Below are 19,354 nucleotides of genomic sequence, written 5' to 3' on the forward strand. Positions count from 1 at the left end.
GCTGTCTTTTGTTCCCAGTCTCTTTTTTCCCCTAGACAAAAACTGAGGCAGGATTTCTGTGATGCCAGGCAGTCTTCCAGCCTCTGCCAGCCTGTTGTCAGAGCTGTGACAGAAGTCATCACTGAAAAATGTAGGATCTCTGTTGGGCTATGCAGGGCCTGTGGCATGGAGGGTCCTGGAGCTTCAGGCACGTTTGCCATGGCTTGGCCCCCCTGTCCTGGCATGGCTATGCCATCCCTGGTGCCCTGGCTGGAGGAATGTGATGCCTCCTTACAGCCTGATGTTTCTGTCTGTATTTCACTGTCTCCATCCATGCTTTCTCTCATGTCACTTGTGCAGCTGCCCTCACTTCTTGCGGATTATCAGTCTGCTCAGTGCCAAGGGCTGCCACACCAGGTCGCAGGTGGGGCGACTCCGGCCCCGGGGGTGTGCCAGGAAGCCCAGGCACGGCTGTCTCTCTAACCCTTCTTCTCAGCCTGATGTCTCCCTGTCCCGTGTCTATCTTTCCAGGGAGCCCCGGAAAATCATCCTGCACAAAGGTTCCACTGGCTTGGGCTTCAACATTGTCGGAGGGGAAGATGGTGAGGGGATTTTCGTGTCGTTCATTCTGGCCGGAGGCCCAGCTGACCTTAGTGGGGAGCTGCGGAGAGGAGACCGCATCCTCTCGGTGAGTCGGGGGCTGCCCGCCGTCCCACCGCGGCCTCCCGCACGACACAGCCCCTGCCACTGGCGACACAGTTGGGCAGGGTCCACCCCCAGTGGCGGCGCGGACGTAGTCCCTAGGTGGGTAGGATCGGAGGAGAGGCCTGCCCGGGAGGTGCCCTGAGGTGGAGCAGGAGCTGGACGGGTCCTTGGCCGGCTGCCGGCAGGGGGCGCCCCCGGTACTCGGGCCGGCCGGGGGCGGGTACGGGGTATGCCAGTACTAGAGATGCTGGTACTGGGGGAGCTGGTCTCTGGGGTGGTACTGGCGTACAAAGGCTAAGCGACGAGTCACTGAGGTGTGGGTACGGTGGGAACCGGTCCAGGGGCGGGGAGCAGACATGCTCGGTGCGAGCCCCCGTCAGTCCGGTCCAGCGTAGCCGCTCTGTCCTGGCAGGTGAACGGCGTGAACCTTCGCAACGCCACGCACGAGCAGGCGGCGGCGGCACTGAAGCGAGCGGGGCAGACGGTGACCATCATCGCACAGTACCGGCCCGAAGGTACCTCTGCGGCGAGCGGGGAACCGGAACGGGCACGGCGCGGGGGCGGGCCCGGGGCGGGGCGTGGCGCGCAGCGAGGGGGTGGGGTGTCGGCTGGCGCGCGAGCCAGGGGGCGGGGCGGGCGGAGGGGGCACGAGGAGCCGATTGGTGCAGGGCGGGCCCCGGGGGACAGCGCCGTCGCCGATTGGTCAGGCGACGGAGGGGGGCGGGGCGGCAGCGTCCCGCCGGCGGTGCTTGCGCGGCTTTGTGTGCGGGCCGGGCGGCTGCGGGCTGCTGCTGGGGCACCCCCGTGCCCCTCCGCCTCACAGGTGAGCGCGGTTCCGCCGGACTTGCCCTGTCACTGATCTGGGGCCACGGGCCGGGCCGGCTTCTCCGGGCCCGGGATGGAGCGGTGTCGTCTCCGGTGAGGTGGTCTGTTTGCCTGAGGGCGTCTCCGGGGAGGCTCTCTCTCCATGGGGTCCCGTGGGCCTCGTTGGATGCCTCGGGACGGCATCACGGGTGAGGTGGCCGCCTCTTGTCCTGGGGAGTGGCTCTCTTCCCCCACCAGCGCGGTGGGCTCCGGCGCACTCCTTGCGAAGTACTGTGCTGGTGGGACTGGAGCCGGGCCCTCGGTGGCGGCAGGGCCTTGTCCCTGCCTGAGCACCCCGCCTGCCGCGCTGCCCCCGCAGCCGCCTTTCGTTAGCGCTGGGCTTCGGCTTCCGCGGCAGAGGTGTCGCGTGCTGCTAGTGCTGGCTTGGGGCGGCCGTGTCCTGCCCGTGGCAACGGAGCCCTCCCGCGGCTGGCAAAGCTGCATGCCGAAGGGGCGAGCGCTAGGGAGGGCATCCCACTGGCAGTCGGCGTGGCAGAAGCTGCTGCTTTGCTGTCACTATATCCCGAGTACTGGGACACGGCAGTTCAGGTCCCCTGATAAAGATGTCTCTCTTAGGCCCCGGTCATTTTATCCCTCAACAGTTCTGATCCTTGTCTACCCTTCAGTCTTGTGCCTCCTGAGTGGCACGGCCCCGTGTGTCCCTGTTCCCGCTGTCCTGCCTCCCGTGGCAGAGGCCCGGGGCACGCTGCTCAGGGGTGTGCTGTGGGTGTGAGGTTTGTTTGCTTTGGCTCTTTCTGTCTTTTTTTTTTTTCTTGGAAGCACTTAATGGCCTTTTATTTCCGACTCCCTGTGCCACTTGAGATTTCGCAAAGACACCTACAAAGAGTGGCTCCGAAGTGTCGGATGGGACAAAATATTGTGCAACCCTTTTAGACCTAGGTTGAAATGCTCCTGCTTTGTAGCCAGTGGCTTTGCAAGTCTGCGATGTCTCCCGGCACATGTAGGCAGCGTTACCTGGCACATGAGCTGCAGCTGACCTGTGAAACACAGACTGTTGTGTCCTGGGAGTTGACCTCAGCACTCCAAAGGCTTGAGCCAGGGAGAGAGGTCTCTGTGATGTAAGGCCGGGTCCCCGCAAGGACACATGCACCCGAATGTTTGCCTCTATTACGTGCATCGTGGCTGTGGAGAGAGTGGGAGAGCTGCATCGTGGAATGTCCAAAGGAGGAGATGCTGGTGGGAAAGTGTTCTGAGAAGTTGCTCCCTGCTAGCAAAGGCAGAGCTGGCACCTGTCTCATGTAAGCACAGGAAGGGCTTGCCCGTGAGGTGATGGCTGAATGCACATGTGCTCTGTATTTGCCCTCACTGCCACTCCCCAGGGCAGAGAGGCTGCTTGTGCAGGCCTCAGGGCCTGAGGTGCCATCATTGCGGGGTCTTGTCAGGCGCCAGGAGTGGAAGGAAGTGAAGACAAAGCCAGGGAAGGTTAGAAAGAGGAGCTGCCAGCGTGACTGTCTAGCAAGCGCCTGATGCAGCGGCTCTGACCACGGTGCATGCCAGGGAGGAGGAGGAAGAGGCAGCTGCTCCCTGTGATGGTGCCTGTGGGCACCTATGGGTCCCTACCTTCGAGGACTTCTCCCTTTGACTTTTGCCTGCTGCTGTAACCAGCACTTGGCTTTAGCAATTCCCCCTCCTCCCACCCTGCACGGCAAGACCCTGATAATTTTCACCTGAAATGACAAAGGTGAGGGTGAGGACATTCCCTCTGCCCTGGCCACCAACAGGCATGCCAGGGCCATGCAGCCACTTCTGAAAGCCTCCAAGCTTTCCCCATGGCCTTGCTCCCCTCCACTTACCTGGGCCTCTGGCACGTATGCCCTGTGCTGAGGTATCTAACCCCACAGCTGGAGAGTGTGTAGCATCAAAGTAGTGGGCTGAAGGAGAAAGACGGAGCTGGGCGTAGCTTCTTCAGGTGGCTGAGCATCCCTGGGCTCTGCTGATGGCCTGGTGGACTTGGCCTGGCTCTGTGCAGATGAACCTGTGTGTGGAAAGAGCAGAACATGCACATGAGGCTTTATACACACTCAGGGGTTGCTCTGCAATGCAGCTCCTCGTTCTGCCGGCACCTTTTTGCCCTCGTACTGTCTCTCAGTGCCCAGAAACCAGCTGCAACCTCACCTGGTTGGTTTCCCCAGGTATGTTGGTAGTCATGCCACATAGACATGTGCCAGTGCTGCATGTCCTCAGTGCAGACAGGTGGTCACTGATATTAATGGTCTGTAGTGCTCAGGCACACAGAGCTGGATGCTGCTGCTGAGCTTAGCCCACATTGCAGCAACAGGCCCAGCACACTCTGGGCAGAAGAGCGTGGCAGGAGGGTAGGGTGGTGTGTTTATGGAGCTGCTGAGTGGGAATAGCAAACACCCTGCCCCTCCTAGTGCATGGCACAGTGTTGCCCTGGCACTTGTGGCAAGAGGCACCAGGTCACTTCTTGCATATTTCTCAGTCCTGATAAATATGTCCTGAAAGTCCTAGCTCTCGTAGGAGTCCCAGCTAGGTGAAGATCAGCCATGGCTCACCTCTCCGCCACGTCATGGCCAAGCTTCCCAGACAAGTTTTGGCTGCCCAGGATGTGGAGGCAAGGTAGCTGTGAGCCAGGGGTCAAGGGCAGGAGCACTGCTTGCTGGGCATTATCTGCTGGTGATTGTCTCACAGGCTGCTTCAGCGTGCAGCTCTGGGGTCCAGCGGGAGCTGGGAGCATCCCATGGTGATTCCTGGGGTAACCTTGCCTGTCCTGCGTGGGGAGGGAGGTGGTGGATTCACTTTTGAGTCTTGCTGCTCCTGTGCAGGTTGGTGGCTCCTTGGGGGACCCCCTTGCTAGCACAGTGTTGTGGTTGCTCTCTGGTGGTGAAGCAGCTCTTATGTCCCTCAGCTGGCTGCCTCCAGCCTGTCCTGTGTTTCCTGTCATGGCACTGGGCTTTTCCCAGCCCCTCCAGGCAGCAGGACTGCTCCAGCAGAGTTTGGAAAGCCCCCTCCCAAGGAGTGCCCCAGCTGAGCTGGGGATGTTTGAGAGTTCCACCCTTGTGTTGCATGCAGACAACACAGTTACTGGCAACGTGGTGGCACCTAAAGGTTGCTCTTTGCCAATCCCTACCCTTGATACCAGTGATGGCTAAACTTGATTTTGCCCTTTGCTGTCTGCCCAGTCCTGAGTATTGTGTCCTCCTTGCTGAGCTTCTCACGCAGCAGGGTGTTGCAGGAGGGATGCAAGCCCCTGTGGCAGGGAGCAGCAGTCCTCTTGGTGTGGTGTGTGCAGAGTCTTCTGTGCCCCTGATGGCATCTGGGACAGTGCAACTGGAGATGAGGATTGTAGTGCCCTGCTAAGCAGCGTTCTGGGGAAGTAGCCCTTAGTAGCAAAAAGGATAGACACAGCAGCTGTACCTGCTGGTACCTGCTGTGCCTGCTGGGTGCTGCTCTGGAATCTGCGAACTGGGATCTCTGCTGATCTCTGGCAGTGGAACATCTCCTGTGAGGCCAGGCTGAGGGAGCTGGGGCTGGGAGCAGAGGGGCCTGCGGGCTGCTAAAGATGTGCAGGACAGTGTTGAGAGGACACAGCCAGGTTCTGCTCAGGAGTCCCAAGGGCAGCACAAGGGGCACCGGGTGCCAGCTGGAGCAGAGGACGTGCCATGGGAACAGGAGGGGAAACTTGGTCCCTGTGAGGGTGCTGGAGGCCTGGAGCAGGCTGCCCAGCGAGGTTGTGGAGTCCCCCCTGGAGACTGTCAAGACTTGCCTGGGTGTGTTCCTGGGTGCCCTTGCTCTGGCAGGGGAGTTGGACTGTACAATCTTTCAAGGTCCCTTCCAACCTCTAACATTCCATGGCTCTGGGATCTATGATCTCATGGGAATCCTGGGGCAAATGAGCTGTGCCACAGGTCATGCACAGCTGCAGCCCACTCCAGTGTGAGGTGAGAGGTGGAGAAGTGGATGAAGCTCACCTCCCTCTGCTTTGTAAAACTCAGGTGCAGGTCAGTGAGTACAAAAGTGCTGCCTTGGTGTCAGAATTCAGTTTTCATATGAAATAAGCCTTGCCCATGACTTTTTGTTTCTGTGTTTCCCTCTGCCAAGCAGGAAGGCAGGTGGGAGTAGTGGGTGCCCCTTTCATGGGGCAGCTGGGATTGGCAAGGTTCTGGTCACCTCTGTGTTAAGTAGCTGACTCTGCCTACCATGTGGCACTTCTTTATGGCCCTGTGGCAGGGGAAGGGGCTGCACATGGACTTTGTGCTGCTTAGCAAGTTTGTGTATTGCCTTTTTTACCCAGTTGTTAAGCACAAATGCATCTTTGGCATCTGGGTGCAGGAGGTGGATGCCCAGGCAGGGCTGGCTGCAGAGTGAAGGGCTGGAGAGGCAGGAAATGCAGAGCCCTCAGCCCACCCCCGGCCTTGCAGGTGTCTGCACCAAGAGCTCCCTCTCCCGTTGCTGGCTCAGGTGCAGACCCCAGTGCATTTGTCGGCAGTGTGCTTTGCAGCCAGCTCTGCAGGGCGGGCAGCAGCCTGCCCAGCCTCCTGCACTGCTGAGGCTCTGCTCTGCAGCCAGCACTTGGCCTGTGCTGCTGTGCGTTGGTTCACAAGAAAAGACCCAAGCCACATCCAAACCTCCGGGCTGTGGGGAAGGCTTTCTAGGCAGGTTTTACAGCAGGGCTGAGCCTAGTTCCCCCTTACTGGGACACGGAGATGTAACTGCAGAGTGTGCCCGAGGGACAAAACCAAGGGCAGCAGGAGACAACTGCCGTGGTGGGCTGTGGTGGTGCTGGCAGCTTCCCTGGTGCTGCAGCTGCTTGCTGCCCAGCAAACCGTGAGCAGGCAGCCCTGGGTGAGCTGGCCCTGCTGCCTCCACCCTCTGCTCGCTGCCTGACCTTTACTCTCAGCTGAAGGTCGGGCTCCCGCACCAGCTGGTGCTGCGTTGGTGACTGCTCCTGGCAGGAAGTGGCAGCAACTTCTGGAGTGTGCCCTGGAGGGACTCTGCTGCCAGAATGTGGGAGTGGAAGGTGAATTCCTCCTCCTAGCTTCCCTTCCATCATCGAGGCTGTGATTTGCCTCCCCTTCCCTAGGTCATCTGAGAATAGGGGTGGTGGGGCCCCTCGGTGGCTGTGGTTGTGTCTTGTTGCTCCAGCCTGTGGGTGAGCGTCTTCTGGAGGGGCTTTCTTTGCACATTTTGGACTGCTCTATAGGCCAGCAGCTTGCTGAGCTCTGCCTAGCTCCTCCTATATTGAGCTGCAGCTTAATAGCAGTGGAGGTCTTCTCAGCTGCCTTTGCAGAGGTGTGGGGTGAGTTTGGGAGCAGCTGGTGCCCTGCCCGAGCTCCTGCAGAGTGCTGTGGCCCCTTCATCTTCCGTGTGCAGGGATGGAGAGGCTCGGGGTTGGTGCCCCAGGCAGCGACTGGTATCTCTCGCAGTGCTTACAAGCTGCAGCTGGCTTGATGCAGGGCCATGGCTGGGGCCTGCCTGCTTAGACCACCTCTCTCCCTGCAGAGTACAGCCGCTTCGAGTCCAAGATCCACGACCTGAGGGAGCAGATGATGAACAGCAGCATGAGCTCTGGCTCTGGCTCGCTGCGGACAAGTGAGAAGAGATCTCTCTATGTCCGGTAAGCTCAATGCCCTTCACAGTGCCCTTCGCTGCCTCCCCTTCTCCTGGCAGCTGGAGGCAGGTGGGATGTGTGTGCCCCGGGGGCAGTGCAGCACCCCTGGATGGGCATTCCAGAGGCCAGGAGAGCGAGGGTGGGGGATGCTGAGGGAGGGTGGTGCATTTGCACTGCTCTGCTGGCACTCTGCACTCAGTGCCTCTCCTGAGGGCTGCTCTGATCTGGAGCCTGCTGCTATCTCTGCAGAGCCCCGAGGGGCTGCTGCCCAGCCCACTGAGGACCACTGGGGAGTGGAAAATGCCAGGTTTCCAGTGCTGCTTCTGCTGTAGGCAGCTTGGGGCAAGACTCGAAGCTCTCCTTGAACCACTCCTTGCTAACAGGAGTTAGCTGACTCCTCCCAGCATTCCTGAAGCAGGATCTGGCTGGAGGAGAGATGAGCTCTTAGGAGGATTATTGCTCTGAGCCCTCAATGTGCTTTTGGTCTGGAGCCAGGTGCAAGGCAGGCAGGAGTTAAGCAGCCATGCAGCTCTAACTGCTGCAGGTCCTTGTCTCCAGAGCAGCCCTGCTTGCTGCCTGCCTTCTGCCACTTCCTGCCTGTCACAGTGCAAGCGGAGTGACAGCTAATGAGTAATTTTAACTTGCTAATTAAAATAATCCTGTAAATCCTCGCCCTGCACAGCCTGTTGCAGGTGGGGGCAGAGAGGAGTTAGGGATGCTTCTTTTCTGTGGAACAATGAGAAAGGCTGTGGTAGCATTAGCCTCAGCCTGCATGTCCCATTGCATGACTGCTTCATGCAGAGGGACTTCAGGCTGTTGCTGGACCCAGTGCAAGCCTGCCTTGTGAGGGGAGACCTGCAGTACTGCACCCCTGCAGTTTGTGCCTCCCACAGGGTTCTGCAGGCGCCTTGCTGTGTTTAGCACCTTGAGGCTCTGTGTTAGGAGTGTGCCACAAGCTGGGCACCCTGCTGTAAAAACCTCTTCTTGCTCTGGTGCTGTCCTGTGCACAGTGTTGTGGGTGCAGCAGGGGTTAGGCTGGGTCAGCCTGAGTTGAGCCCAGGAGTTCTCTGCTTGGAGAGGTGCTGCATGCACAGGGGCATGCCAGTGAACCAGAGAGCTACCTGCTGCCTCCAGCTTGCTGCATCTCTTGCTGCATCCCTGCACGTGGGTTTGGTGGCACCTCTGCAGCACTGCACCCAGGTGGCTTCAGACAGGAGCCTTGCTGAGAGGGTGATGCCCAGGAGAGCTTTCACCCAGCATGGTCCCTGCCGGAGCTCGCTGGCTGTGGCCATGCACCCACAGAGCTGCCTGCGAGAGCTGCGGCGCCAGGGCTGCCCCAGCCCAGCTGGGCGGGGCAGTTTCGAGCAGAGTTTGCTCGAAACCAGCCGAGCTGCTGCAGTGTGGACAGGACATCAATTACAGGACTACCCAACTGCTTGAGTCATCCCTGTGACCGCCTTGCACGGCACCCCGCACGCTGCCCCTGGGCCTGCAGCCTGCCACCCGGCTGCCTGCCGCAGCCGATCCGCCAGAGCTGGCACCTGCCAGGTGTCCCAGAGCTGGAGCTGCCGAGCTGGACAGGGCTGAGCATGTTTGTGTGCCGACTGCTCCTGCCCCTGCTGCTGCAGAGCAAAGTCTGCTAGCGCTGGGGCCGTGCCAGATGGGATGGGGGTGGGCGGACCTTGTGCCTGGGTGCTGGGAGGAGCCCGTGCCAAGTCCCTAGCCTGCTCTCCTGCCCTCCAGCCAAACCATCTGCTCTCCTGGCAGATCATGCTCTGTTGCACGAGTGGTCTGGGGGCAGAGCAGAGTGACCGTGCTGCCATCTGCCTGCTGCACCCTGCGTGCCCTGAGGAGCACCCAGCCATGCCGAGTCCTGGGTGTTGGCACAGCCAGGGGCTGGTGTCGAGCGTCGTGCCTTGGGGCCACAGATGCCTCCTGCCTCTGCTCTGCAGGTGTCCAGGCCTTGCACAAATTTTGCTGTGCCTGCCCTGGGCTGCCAGCAGTTACTGCGGGAGGAGAGACAGCCATGGCACCGGCATTGCCCTGCAGTGCAGGCTGTAGGCAGGGCACCCTGCTGCCCGCCCCAGCTCAGGAACCAGCCTGACCAGTTTCCTAGGACCTTGGCTCATGTTTTGCTCCCAACAGTGCTGGCCTTGCAGGGGCCTGCTGGCCACACACAGCCTTATCTTTTGGCCAGAAGCTGCCTGCAAAGGTTGCTTACCTCTGGCCACAGCGCCCTGTGGTGCCCCACTGCCGGCTGCAGCGTGCTGGGGGCCACACTTGGGCGCAGAGAGACTGATCTTGAGAGGTGCTGCAGCCCCGAGCAAGCTGGGAGAGGGGGAAGCAGCCTGGTGGCTGGATGTGCCTGGCTGCCCAGAGCCCTCCCCAAGCCACAAGGTAGCTGCTTTTCTCCTCCCCACTGAGACCAGCTACCATGACCCAGTCCCAACTGACCCAGAAGATTTTGCTACCCAGTGTTTCCCTGGCAGCACTGGATCAGGGATCTGGCTGAAGAAGTACCCTCCCAGCCCTGCTGCTGGTCCTCCATCTGCACCTTTGTCCTTTCACATCCCGTAAGGGGTCCACACAGTGGAAGAGGGTAATAGGCAAGGCAGAAGGTGTCTGTCCTGGTTAAGAAGGCTCACTGGTGCCAGGATTGAACCAGCAGGCAGACAGCAGTTATGGTGCCTGGGGTTGTGTAGGTCTGGGAGGCAAGGCAAGCCAACGTCCCAGGAGCAAAGACAGGAGTTGTGCTGCCAGCAGCAGTGCTCTTGTCTCTCTTCCCTTGGTTTGGTATGGAAACAGAGTGTGAGATCTGAGTGAGGAGAATGAGTTCAGGTGAAGCCACTGCAAGCAGCTTGTGGGCACAGGCTGCAGTGCTGGGTGGCAGGAGCGTGCAGGGCAGGCACTTGCTCCTCAGGGTTCCAGAAGAGGAAGTCTGCTCTGCAGCTGCTCAGTGGAACAGCAGCATAATTTTACACTAAATAAACTTCTCAGGGGAGAAATTCTGGAGTCTGAAAAGGCTCAGTTATGAACTGTCCAGGTCTGGACTCCTGCCCATGCTCACAGCCTCCCGTGGCCTCTGCCTATGCAACTGCCCACAGCAGTGGGTTCTGACGTTCCCCTGTGCAGCTCCTTGGCTCTGCAGCTGCTGGGGAGAGATGGTGGAGAGCAGCCCCCAGCACACCTCCCTGCTGCCCTCCTGCGTGCCACAGGCGTCTTGAGACCCCATGAGCTTTGCCTGCTGGCCAAGCACACCTGCCTTCAGTGCCTCCCTGCTTCTCAGGGCTGAGGCCAGTTGTGGTGGTCTGGCACTGTTAATCCCCCATTGCATGCTCGGGGCCCACCAGCAGGAGGTCTGTGCTGGTTCCCATGAGCTCTGCTCACCCTGGCAGGGGCCTTCCCCAAAGGCTGGGTTAGAGTCCTTTGAGGCGGGACGGTGGCAGTGCTGCTGCCCTTCTGCCTGGTGGAGCTCGAGGAAGGCATTGATGCTTCTGCTCCTTTGCAGAGCCCTGTTTGACTATGACCGGACCCGGGACAGCTGCCTGCCCAGCCAGGGGCTCAGCTTCTCTTACGGGGACATCCTGCACGTCATCAACGCCTCTGACGACGAGTGGTGGCAGGCCAGGCTGGTGACGCCCCACGGCGAGAGCGAGCAGATCGGGGTCATCCCCAGCAAGAAACGGTGAGCGCCCAGCAGCAGCTGGCACCCTGGGGCTTCCTGGCTCTCCCCAGACCCTGCAAGGCCCTCAGAGTCTGCCCAGGAGCTGATCCTGTGGTCCCAGCTCACCTGCTCCTTCAGTGCTAGAGGGAATGGTTCCAGGCTGCACCTGGGAAGGGACAGGCTGAAGTTCAGGAAACATTTCTGCACCGGAAGGCTTCTCAAACATCAGAACAGGATGCCCAGGGCACTGCTGGAGTCATCAGCCCTGGCGGTGTTCAGACACTTAGGGACATGGTTTCGTGTTGACCTTTTGGTGCTGGGTTGAAGGTTGGACTGGATGATCCTGAAAGTCTCTTCCAGCTCATACACTCTGTGGCTGCACAGTTGGAGGGGCACCCTGCTTGCAGCTTGGGGTTGTGTGCCAGTCTCCCTGGGGAGATGTTCCATAAGGCTGGGTGAGACTTCAGTTGAGGAGCGGAGCACTTGGCCCCCTCCTTGGTTCCTGTGGGGATAGACACCTGGCACTTAGCAATCTGGAGTTAAGTGAGAGCAGTCGCAGCAGTGAACTGCAGGCTGCTCCTTGTGTCCTCTGACAATCTGCCCACCTCTGCAAGCCAGGTCCCATGAGATGGGCAGTCACAGGGAGCAGACAGCTTGGCTGTTGCCACTGTCTTTGGGTCTGCAGAGCCAGCCCCAGCTCTGTCCTCCATCCCTTGCCTCCTGGGAAGGCTGACTTGCCCCTCTCTGGCTCCTCCAGGCACTAGCCTTGGCCAGACCTTGGGCAGGTGGCTCCACTCCCGTGCCTCGGAAGGAGCTGGTCTTCTCCAGCAGATCCACCACCCAGAAATGCATGGAGCCCTCTGTGGAGGCTCCATGCCAGCTCCCAAGTGGGTGGCATGGAAAGCACATGGTGGGACTAGCAGCTTTCTCCTCTTTACCTTCTCATCAGGGTGGAAAAGAAGGAGAGAGCACGGTTGAAAACAGTGAAGTTCCATGCCAGGACTGGCATGATTGAGTCCAACAGGGTAAGTGCTGAGCTGGGGCACCTGGAGCTGTTAGTGAGCAGAGGCAGGATGAACCTCAGTAGCCAGAGCTCCCAGTGAGGCTGCTGCAGCAATCTCTAAGCAAAGAGCGACATGACTTGCCCCAGGCCCATGTCTGCTCAGCACCAATCCTGTCTGACTGCAGCAGCTGAGCAGTGGAGCTCCAGGTGGTGCAGAATCCCTGAGGAAGGAGCCTTGGTTGGAGTGGTGGGAGAGCAGAGCCTGTCCCACCGTGGCCTGTGGCTGGAGCTGCCTACAGAGGGAGGTAGCTGCCCTCACTCCTTGTGCTAGGTGCTCAGCGAGTGGACAGGGAAGGGACCCCGGCCCGGCTACCCCTGCAGAGCTGCCCCTTGCCCCATCAGCTTACAGCATTCCCTGCCTCACGTTTTCCTCCATGCTCAATTGTTTTCCTCCATGACAGTTTTCATGTAATCTCCACGACTTCATTTGAGGGTCACCGCCCTGCCACGGCTCCTCATTGTCTCCTCACTTTAACTCCCGCCCTGTGTTAAAGACCATTGTTTTTTCTGTCCTCCTCCCATCTCCACGCTCTCCAGTCGATCAAAACGAAACGTAAAAAGAGTTTCCGCCTCTCCCGAAAGTTCCCCTTTTACAAGAGCAAAGAGAACCTGGCCCAGGAGAGCGGCGGACAGGAACGTAAGTAGCAGCTGGCCAGAGAGGGCAAGCATGCAGCCCTCGGGGCCCCTGCTCTGCAGGCAGAGGTCGGGCATGTGTTCACAGCCAGGGCTCCTGGCATCTGCCCCTGCTCCACTCTGCTCCACAGTGGTGTCAGCAGCTAGGGAGAAACCAGAGCTTGGCGCCAAAGCAGCTCTGGGCTGGTTCTCTCCCTTTTTCTCTCTCTCTCTCTCTCTCTCGCTCTCATGTTCCATGTTTTCATCCTTTCATCCAACTGTACACCCACCTGACCTCCTGCTCTGCCTCCCCCTGCTCTCCCCTCCCTGCTGTGGGCTCCGCTCCCTCCCTACCCCTGCCAAGGGCTGCTGCCCTCCAAGTGAGGGGTTGACCACCTCCTGCATCAGGGCAGAGGAGGGAGGTCCTGGCTGCACTGCCTGTGTGCCCTAGAAGTGGCTCACAGCTGCATACTCCTCTCTTAGAACCCTTCACAGACTAGACCCTGTGGGCACAGGGGAGTTGTGCCCTTGCTAGTGGAAGAGCTACCCACCTGTGACTGAGGTACATCTCTGGTAGCTGGCTGCAGAGTGGGGCTCTCAGACAAGACAGGGCATTCCACTTGGTGCCGCAAGACCTGATGTGGGCAGCATTGGAGCTGGGCACCAAACCCAGCTGCTGCTCCTTCCAGATGGTGAACTGTGTCTGCTCCTCTGGCAAGCATCCAGACAGAGAGCTGTGGAGGAAAAGGAGATGGGCAAGGCAGAGCATTGTCTGTGCCCTGATGTCAGTGCAGCAAGCACATCCCATCCCCTGAGCATGATGCAGAGGCAGGAGGTTGATGCTGGACTGCTCTGGGGCTGCTGACATCCCTCTGCTGCCTGTGCCAGGCTGGCACCAACTTGTAGTGAGCTTAGTAGCCAGCATCAGCCTCTGTCCTGCAGTGAAGGTTCAGTCTGTGTCTGGGTGCCTTTTGTAGTGCCTGGATGTGGCTGGGCTCCAGAGAGCTCCATGCTGGAGCTGGGGACTCCGGGGCAGTGCTCTGAGCCAGCCCTCTGGTGCAGCACAGGGACGGGCAGGGCGGTGCTCTCCAGCAGCCTGTGTCAGACCTGCCCCCGGCTCGCCCCCCACACGCTGCCACTCTGCAGCTTGCAGCGGGGAGGCCTCCCCAGTTTTCCACAGCCTGTGCGAGCGCTGAAGAGCAAGCAGCCAACACGGACGGGAGAGCAGTGCCCTGTGGCACAGGGCAAGGGGGCTGTGGTTGGGCTGTGTCGCAGGGCAGTGTGGAGCCGCTGTGCCTTGCCAGGCACCACGACGGCACCACGACACCATCTCGGCCCTGCTGGCCAGCAGCTCAGTGCTGGCGGGTGCTGCTGTAGGCTTCCTGCCCTTCTCAGACCCAAGGGGGCCCTTGGGGGTTGTCTGGCAGAGAGGATGTGCTTGGCGGGGGGGGTCCAGCTGCAGAGGGCGAGACATTTTCAGCAGACTGCTGGCCTCGGCTCTGGAAACATTTAACCTCACTTGCAGTTGCAGCTCTGGGCCGTTCTGCACTCCTGTCACTAATGCTGGTCTGGCTCTGTCTCCCCCATCCCTCTGACTGCCCTCTCCCACGCTCTTCTCTTCCCCTCTCCCCTTCTTGCTGTCTGTGAATCAGGACTTCCCTGGGTTAAGTGACGATTATTATGGAGCAAAGAACCTGAGTAAGTGGAATTTCGATGGCATTGTTCCCTTTCGGTCGCTGGCATGCCTGGTGGTGCCTGGGGAGTGCTGGGCTCCAGCCTGGGCAGCTGTGCAGGGATGGAGCCCCGTGGGGAGTGCTGTCTGCAGGTGGAGGCTGCTGGGCTTGAGGAGGTGCTGCTGCATGTGGGGAGTGGGGGACAGAATGCTTGGGGGTGTTGGCTGTGCCCTAAGCACACCCAGCTGAGGGCTGCCCACAGTACCCATGGTGAGCTGGACCTCCCCAGCCTTCTCTTCCTCCTGCCTCCTTGCTGGCCTGGCTGCTGGTTTAGTGCTCAGAGACTCGGAGCCACTGGCAGTGCAGGTGGGAGGTGGCCATAACCATGGTGGCTCTGCTCCGAGTGGGACAAGGGACAACATCTTGAAGTGTTGCCTCCTTCCTTTGGGGCACCGCTATCCCGAAGGTGCAAAACAACGGCAGCAGGAGCCCCTCAGCCCTCCCAGCTGGGTGTGAGTCCTGCCACGCTCTGCCCTGACTGGTGCAGAGCTTGGCCAGGGCCAGGCGGTGACCAGCAAGCTCTGTGGGGCAGTCGCAGCACTGGGATCAGCCTGAGCAAGCCAAGTCCCAAACTCTGTCCCATCCTGTCCCTGTCTCGTCTCTGTCAGTCCTTTTCAGAGGTAGCTGTCCCATCCCCATGCCGGTGTGAACCGTGCCTCCCCCTGCCCTCCGTGTGCATGCTGCACCCACTGCCCTGCCACCACCGTCCCCGTGCACCACACCTTCCCGTGCCCTGGGAAGCCCAGTGCCTACACGTGTGCCCATTCCTGCCAGGTAGCCCCATCCTGGCTCCCTTCTGCCCTCTCAAAGTAGCCAGGCGCCCCCCTGCACATCCACTGCTTCCCAGCAAGGGCCAAGAGATGCCACCCTGCCCGTGCAGCGCAGGCTTGTCCCGCCGAATGCTGGGGCACAGGATTTTTGGGAGGCTGCTGCTGCACTGCCCTGCCCTGGGCCAGTGCTGCTGGGTGACAGCCTGGGTGCCCCCATGCCTCCCACCGGTGCTGTGTCTGAGGGGGGTCTCTCTGGTTGCTTTGCAGAGGGCGTGACATCAAACACCAGTGACAGCGAGAGCAGTTCCAGTAAGTGTCTCCCCTGCTCTCCTGCCCCTGTGCACATGTGTGTGTCTGCACCTCCTGCCACCTCCATCGTGTCTCATCCCTGTGCTGGCTGTCCAGAGGCTGGGCCTTCTTGCTGCTGATAACAAGCTGCTGTGGCCAGCCCTCTGCTGGGGCTGGGAAGGCAGAGGCAGGACCAAGCCTGCAGCTTCCCTGCTCTCCCCTGGCTGGAAGGCTCTGCAGGGCTGCTCGATGATGGGTTCCCAGTCCACGGTGGTCCCTCAGCCTCAGTGCCTGCTGCAGGAAGCTGTGGCCAAAGGACACACCTGCAGCATAGTTGGTTTCTGGAGCCTGAGCCTGCACCAGAGTGGGGGAATGCTCCCTGGGTTGCTGAGGAGGCCTCTGAATCTGCAGCACCTGCAGTGCCTGCCCTGCAGGGGGAGGGTGGTGCTTCCCAGTGGGCCTCCAGCTGTGAGGGGCCAAGAGGAGGCTTGCCCCAGAGCTGGGACATGAATGACCTTGGATGAAAGGTGGTAGCTGCATGCCTGTCATGCTCCATGTCAGCTGGCAGCATGACCAGGGCAGCCCGGAGGCGTCCCCAGGGCTGCAGGCAGTTGGCTGGAGCAGGAGCCAGCTCCCTGTGGGTGCAGAGAGGATGGAAAGCTGCTGTGGGCATTCACCTGCTTCCCCCTGGCTCTGTTGCAGAAGGACAAGAGGACACCATCCTGTCATACGAGCCAGTGACACGACAAGAAAGTAAGTCCTGGCCCTGTGGCCACTCCAGCGTGGGCACCTGTGTCCCTTGCCATCCCAGCAAGGTGCTTGTCTGTTGTGTGCAGCAGGAAGCCAGGCATCCAGGCCACCTGGCAGGGCTTTCTCTGACCTTGGTCACCTCTTTGTAACCAACAGAACAGGCTTTTGACCTTGGCTACAAGACAAGGGGACAGAGCTAAAACCAGCCTGGGCTTTAGTCCCCAGCTGAGGACAGGATTATCCCTCCCTGCCCAGGCTAGGTCCCTGCTGCAGAGCAATCCTCCAGGCCCTCGGTGTTAAACACTGCTGGGCACTCAGTGCCTGCAGGCCCCTCACAGGCTGAACAGCCTCAGCATCTCCCCCTGCAGGAGCTGGGATGCACTCTGCAACTCCTGTTGGTCCCCCAGCGCCATGGCATTCTTGCCCAGCTGTCCTGCTTGTCTGGCTCCCACCCTGAGCGAGGGAGCAGCTTGGCTCTCTGACCCTGGAGACCTGCAGCATGGTTTGGGTCAGATGAGGAGGAGATGCTGCCTGTGACCAGGAGGAGATAAATTTGCACAGAGGAGACACCTTTGGGTGCCCATGTGAGCAGGGAGAGGGCAGCTTGATGCCCAAGGTGGGAGCAGGGCCGGCTGCCTGCTGCACAGGTGGGGCTCAGGCTGTGGCTCTGGTTTGCAGTTCACTATGCCAGGCCAGTGATCATCCTGGGGCCCACCAAGGACCGCATCAACGACGACCTCATCTCCGAGTTCCCACACAAGTTCGGCTCCTGTGTGCCCCGTAAGTGCCAGCTAGCACTCAGTGCCCGTGCTGCAGGGAGGGGGAGCGGTGGCCCTGCTGCTTGCCGTGTGGGGAGGGGGCCGGGAGCAGCTGTGGGTTTTCCCCCTGTCAGGAGCCCCAGGGCTGCTCACTGTGCCCACCCTCCCACAGACACCACCAGGCCTCGGCGTGAGAACGAGGTGGACGGGCAGGACTACCACTTCGTCATCTCCCGCGAGCAGATGGAGAAGGACATCCAGGACAACAAGTTCATAGAGGCTGGGCAGTTCAATGACAACCTCTATGGCACCAGCATCCAGTCAGTGCGGGCAGTGGCAGAGAGGGTGAGTGCCACTGGGTGCCATTCAGTGTTGGGTGGCATTCCAGGGACCGAACGCGCCCAGCCCAAACCCAGACGTGTTCGGCAGTTCCCCTTCTCTCCTCACGTTGTTAACAAAGGGCTACAACCAGATTAAGCAAGCATGGCACAAACCTCTCTCCAGCATCCTGCCAAGCCACTTGGCTGCTCTCCTCAGCCAGGTGACTCCACCTCAGTGTCGTGCTTCTGTCATCCAAACCCCACCCAAAAGCCTGCTACTGGTGGCACCAGCCTGGCGCTGAGGACCTTGCAGAGCAAAGGTGCTCAGCTGCCCTCGAGGCAGCAGCGTTTCCTCTGTGCCAGTGTGCCCGGGGCTTGTAAACTGCTTCAGCTGTTCAGCGCGATCCAGTCCCTTGGCACTGCTGCTGTCCTGCTCTAAGCTGGCACGAATGTGAGGGCTCTGGGAGCTGGCTGGTGTCTCAGGCCTGGTGCTTCAGCCCTGTGGCTCCTCTTTCATAGGCAAGGCCATACGAGCAGGCAGGGTTTTGCCCAGGACAGGCCGTGCGCACGGCTCTGATGCCAACTGTCTCCTTTCCAGGGCAAGCACTGCATCCTGGATGTGTCTGGCAATGCTATCAAGAGGTTGCAGCAAGCACAACTTTATCCCATTGCCATTTTCATCAAACCAAAATCTATTGAAGCTCTCATGTAAGTGCAACAGCATCTCCTGTGCCTCTGCAAGGCCAGCTGCTCTGGCCTGCAGGGGGTTTGGATGTCTGCTGCTTCTGCTTTTTAGAAAGCAGTGCAGGTTGCTTCTGGTGCTGAACTTGCTCCTTCTCAGGAGGACACTGTGGCCTCCCCGTATCTAATGCCATGGCATAGCTAGGCTCCATGGATTACTCCAGCTTAAAGCCCTTTGTTTGCCCCAAAGAGGATTATCCAGGGGAAAATCTGGAAATGTTCCTGACTCTGCCTGCTGTGACCTGCTTACCTGGGCCCTGAGTCCAGCCAGGAGAGCTGCCAGCACCTTGTAGTGGTGGATCATGGCTGGATGATGGCTGAGCTAGGACAGCTCTGGGGAGCAAAGATGTCTCCTGTGCCCCTAAGCATGACCTTCTTCATGCCCTGCTGCTTTTGACACTGGGGAGTGAGGCTAGAAAGGACATATGAGCTGAGGTTGCAGCTCTGCTGAGCAGCAGCAGAGCATTGTCTGTGAGGAGACAGAGTAGCTAGAGATGGACTCTGAGGCCAGAAGAGACTCTGCTGGCACTGAGCAGATTGGGAGAGCCTCTTCTCAAGCCAGAAGGGGTCGAGTTGCTTATTTGGGTGTGGTATGAAAGTGAGTGAACCTAGGCAAGGAGGTTGGTGACAGTCCCTGGAAGAGCAGGGAAGCTTCTGCAGTGGTCTTGCAAATGAGGGAGGTTGTCTGGAACTGAGTCAGCATTAGAGTGAAAGAGGCAGCAGGTGGGAGTTGAGATGAAGTGCTCAGGCAGCAAAGAGCATCTGGGGAAGGGTCCTGCCTAGCTGCCACTGGTGGTGTGCGTCCCAGCTCCCTGGGCTGGTGTTGCTGCTGCTGAGTTCTGTGTTGGGTTTTGCCTCCATGGCAGGGAGATGAACCGGCGGCAGACGTACGAGCAAGCCAACAAGGTCTTTGACAAAGCCATGAAACTTGAGCAAGAGTTTGGAGAGTATTTCACAGGTGAGTGTCCTCAGCAGGCTTCTACCTGATGTCTTTTGCTGGCAGCTGTGGCCTCTCCCCCAGCCCTGCCTTCCTGTGGTTCATGGGAAAACGTCCAGCTTCACCAAAGCAGCAGAGAAATGGCCCTTTGGCAGCAGGCCTCTGCAGGGGGGCTGCTCCCAGAGCCCTGGAGATGAGCAGAGCAACTCTAGAGCAGGAGACAAGTGGTCAGGTAGTGCTTTCAAAAGCTGGGAAAGCTTTCAGTGACTTTGGAAGTAAAGAGTGAGAGTCTCCAAGCAGAGGAAGAGCAGGATGGGCAGTGGGGAGTGCCAGGCTCCAGGAAACTCATCTGCCTGCACAGGACAAGGAGGAGCCTTTCCAAGCAGAGAAAAGAGGTGTTTTGAAAAGGCAAGGTGAGAAACAGTGACCTAAATGGTGGAGACTGGGCCGAGGGATGACAAAACATCTCCCAAAAAAGGCTGGAAACTTGGCTGCCTTCCTAAGTAGCTATTGCTGAAGAGCCAGGCAGGAGCTGCCTGGCAGTTGGTGCCAGCAGATCCGAGCTGCTTGGGATATG

General features: G+C 59.6%; 1 protein-coding gene across 6 annotated transcripts in view; it reads left to right on the forward strand.

The window, feature by feature from the left end:
- Nucleotides 1–19,354, forward strand: part of DLG3 (discs large MAGUK scaffold protein 3) — a 56,082-nt gene that overhangs the window by 33,080 nt on the left and 3,648 nt on the right. For 2 of the 6 annotated variants that reach the window (XM_064159664.1, XM_064159667.1), the window contains 12 exons: nt 511–667; nt 1,097–1,199; nt 7,033–7,147; nt 10,650–10,826; nt 11,755–11,830; nt 12,406–12,505; nt 15,251–15,292; nt 15,974–16,024; nt 16,700–16,801; nt 16,952–17,124; nt 17,698–17,807; nt 18,707–18,798. In XM_064159664.1, the coding sequence (XP_064015734.1) occupies nt 511–667; nt 1,097–1,199; nt 7,033–7,147; nt 10,650–10,826; nt 11,755–11,830; nt 12,406–12,505; nt 15,251–15,292; nt 15,974–16,024; nt 16,700–16,801; nt 16,952–17,124; nt 17,698–17,807; nt 18,707–18,798 (1,298 nt within the window). Of the gene's footprint in view, nt 1–510; nt 668–1,096; nt 1,200–1,407; nt 1,508–7,032; nt 7,148–10,649; nt 10,827–11,754; nt 11,831–12,405; nt 12,506–14,132; nt 14,179–15,250; nt 15,293–15,973; nt 16,025–16,699; nt 16,802–16,951; nt 17,125–17,697; nt 17,808–18,706; nt 18,799–19,354 lie in introns of those variants that run through there. The other 4 variants (XM_064159668.1, XM_064159669.1, XM_064159665.1 and 1 more) reach the window with 3 other exon arrangements.

The sequence above is a fragment of the Pogoniulus pusillus genome, chromosome 19 (assembly GCF_015220805.1).
Source record: "Pogoniulus pusillus isolate bPogPus1 chromosome 19, bPogPus1.pri, whole genome shotgun sequence".
Classification (NCBI taxonomy): Eukaryota; Metazoa; Chordata; class Aves; order Piciformes; family Lybiidae; genus Pogoniulus; species Pogoniulus pusillus.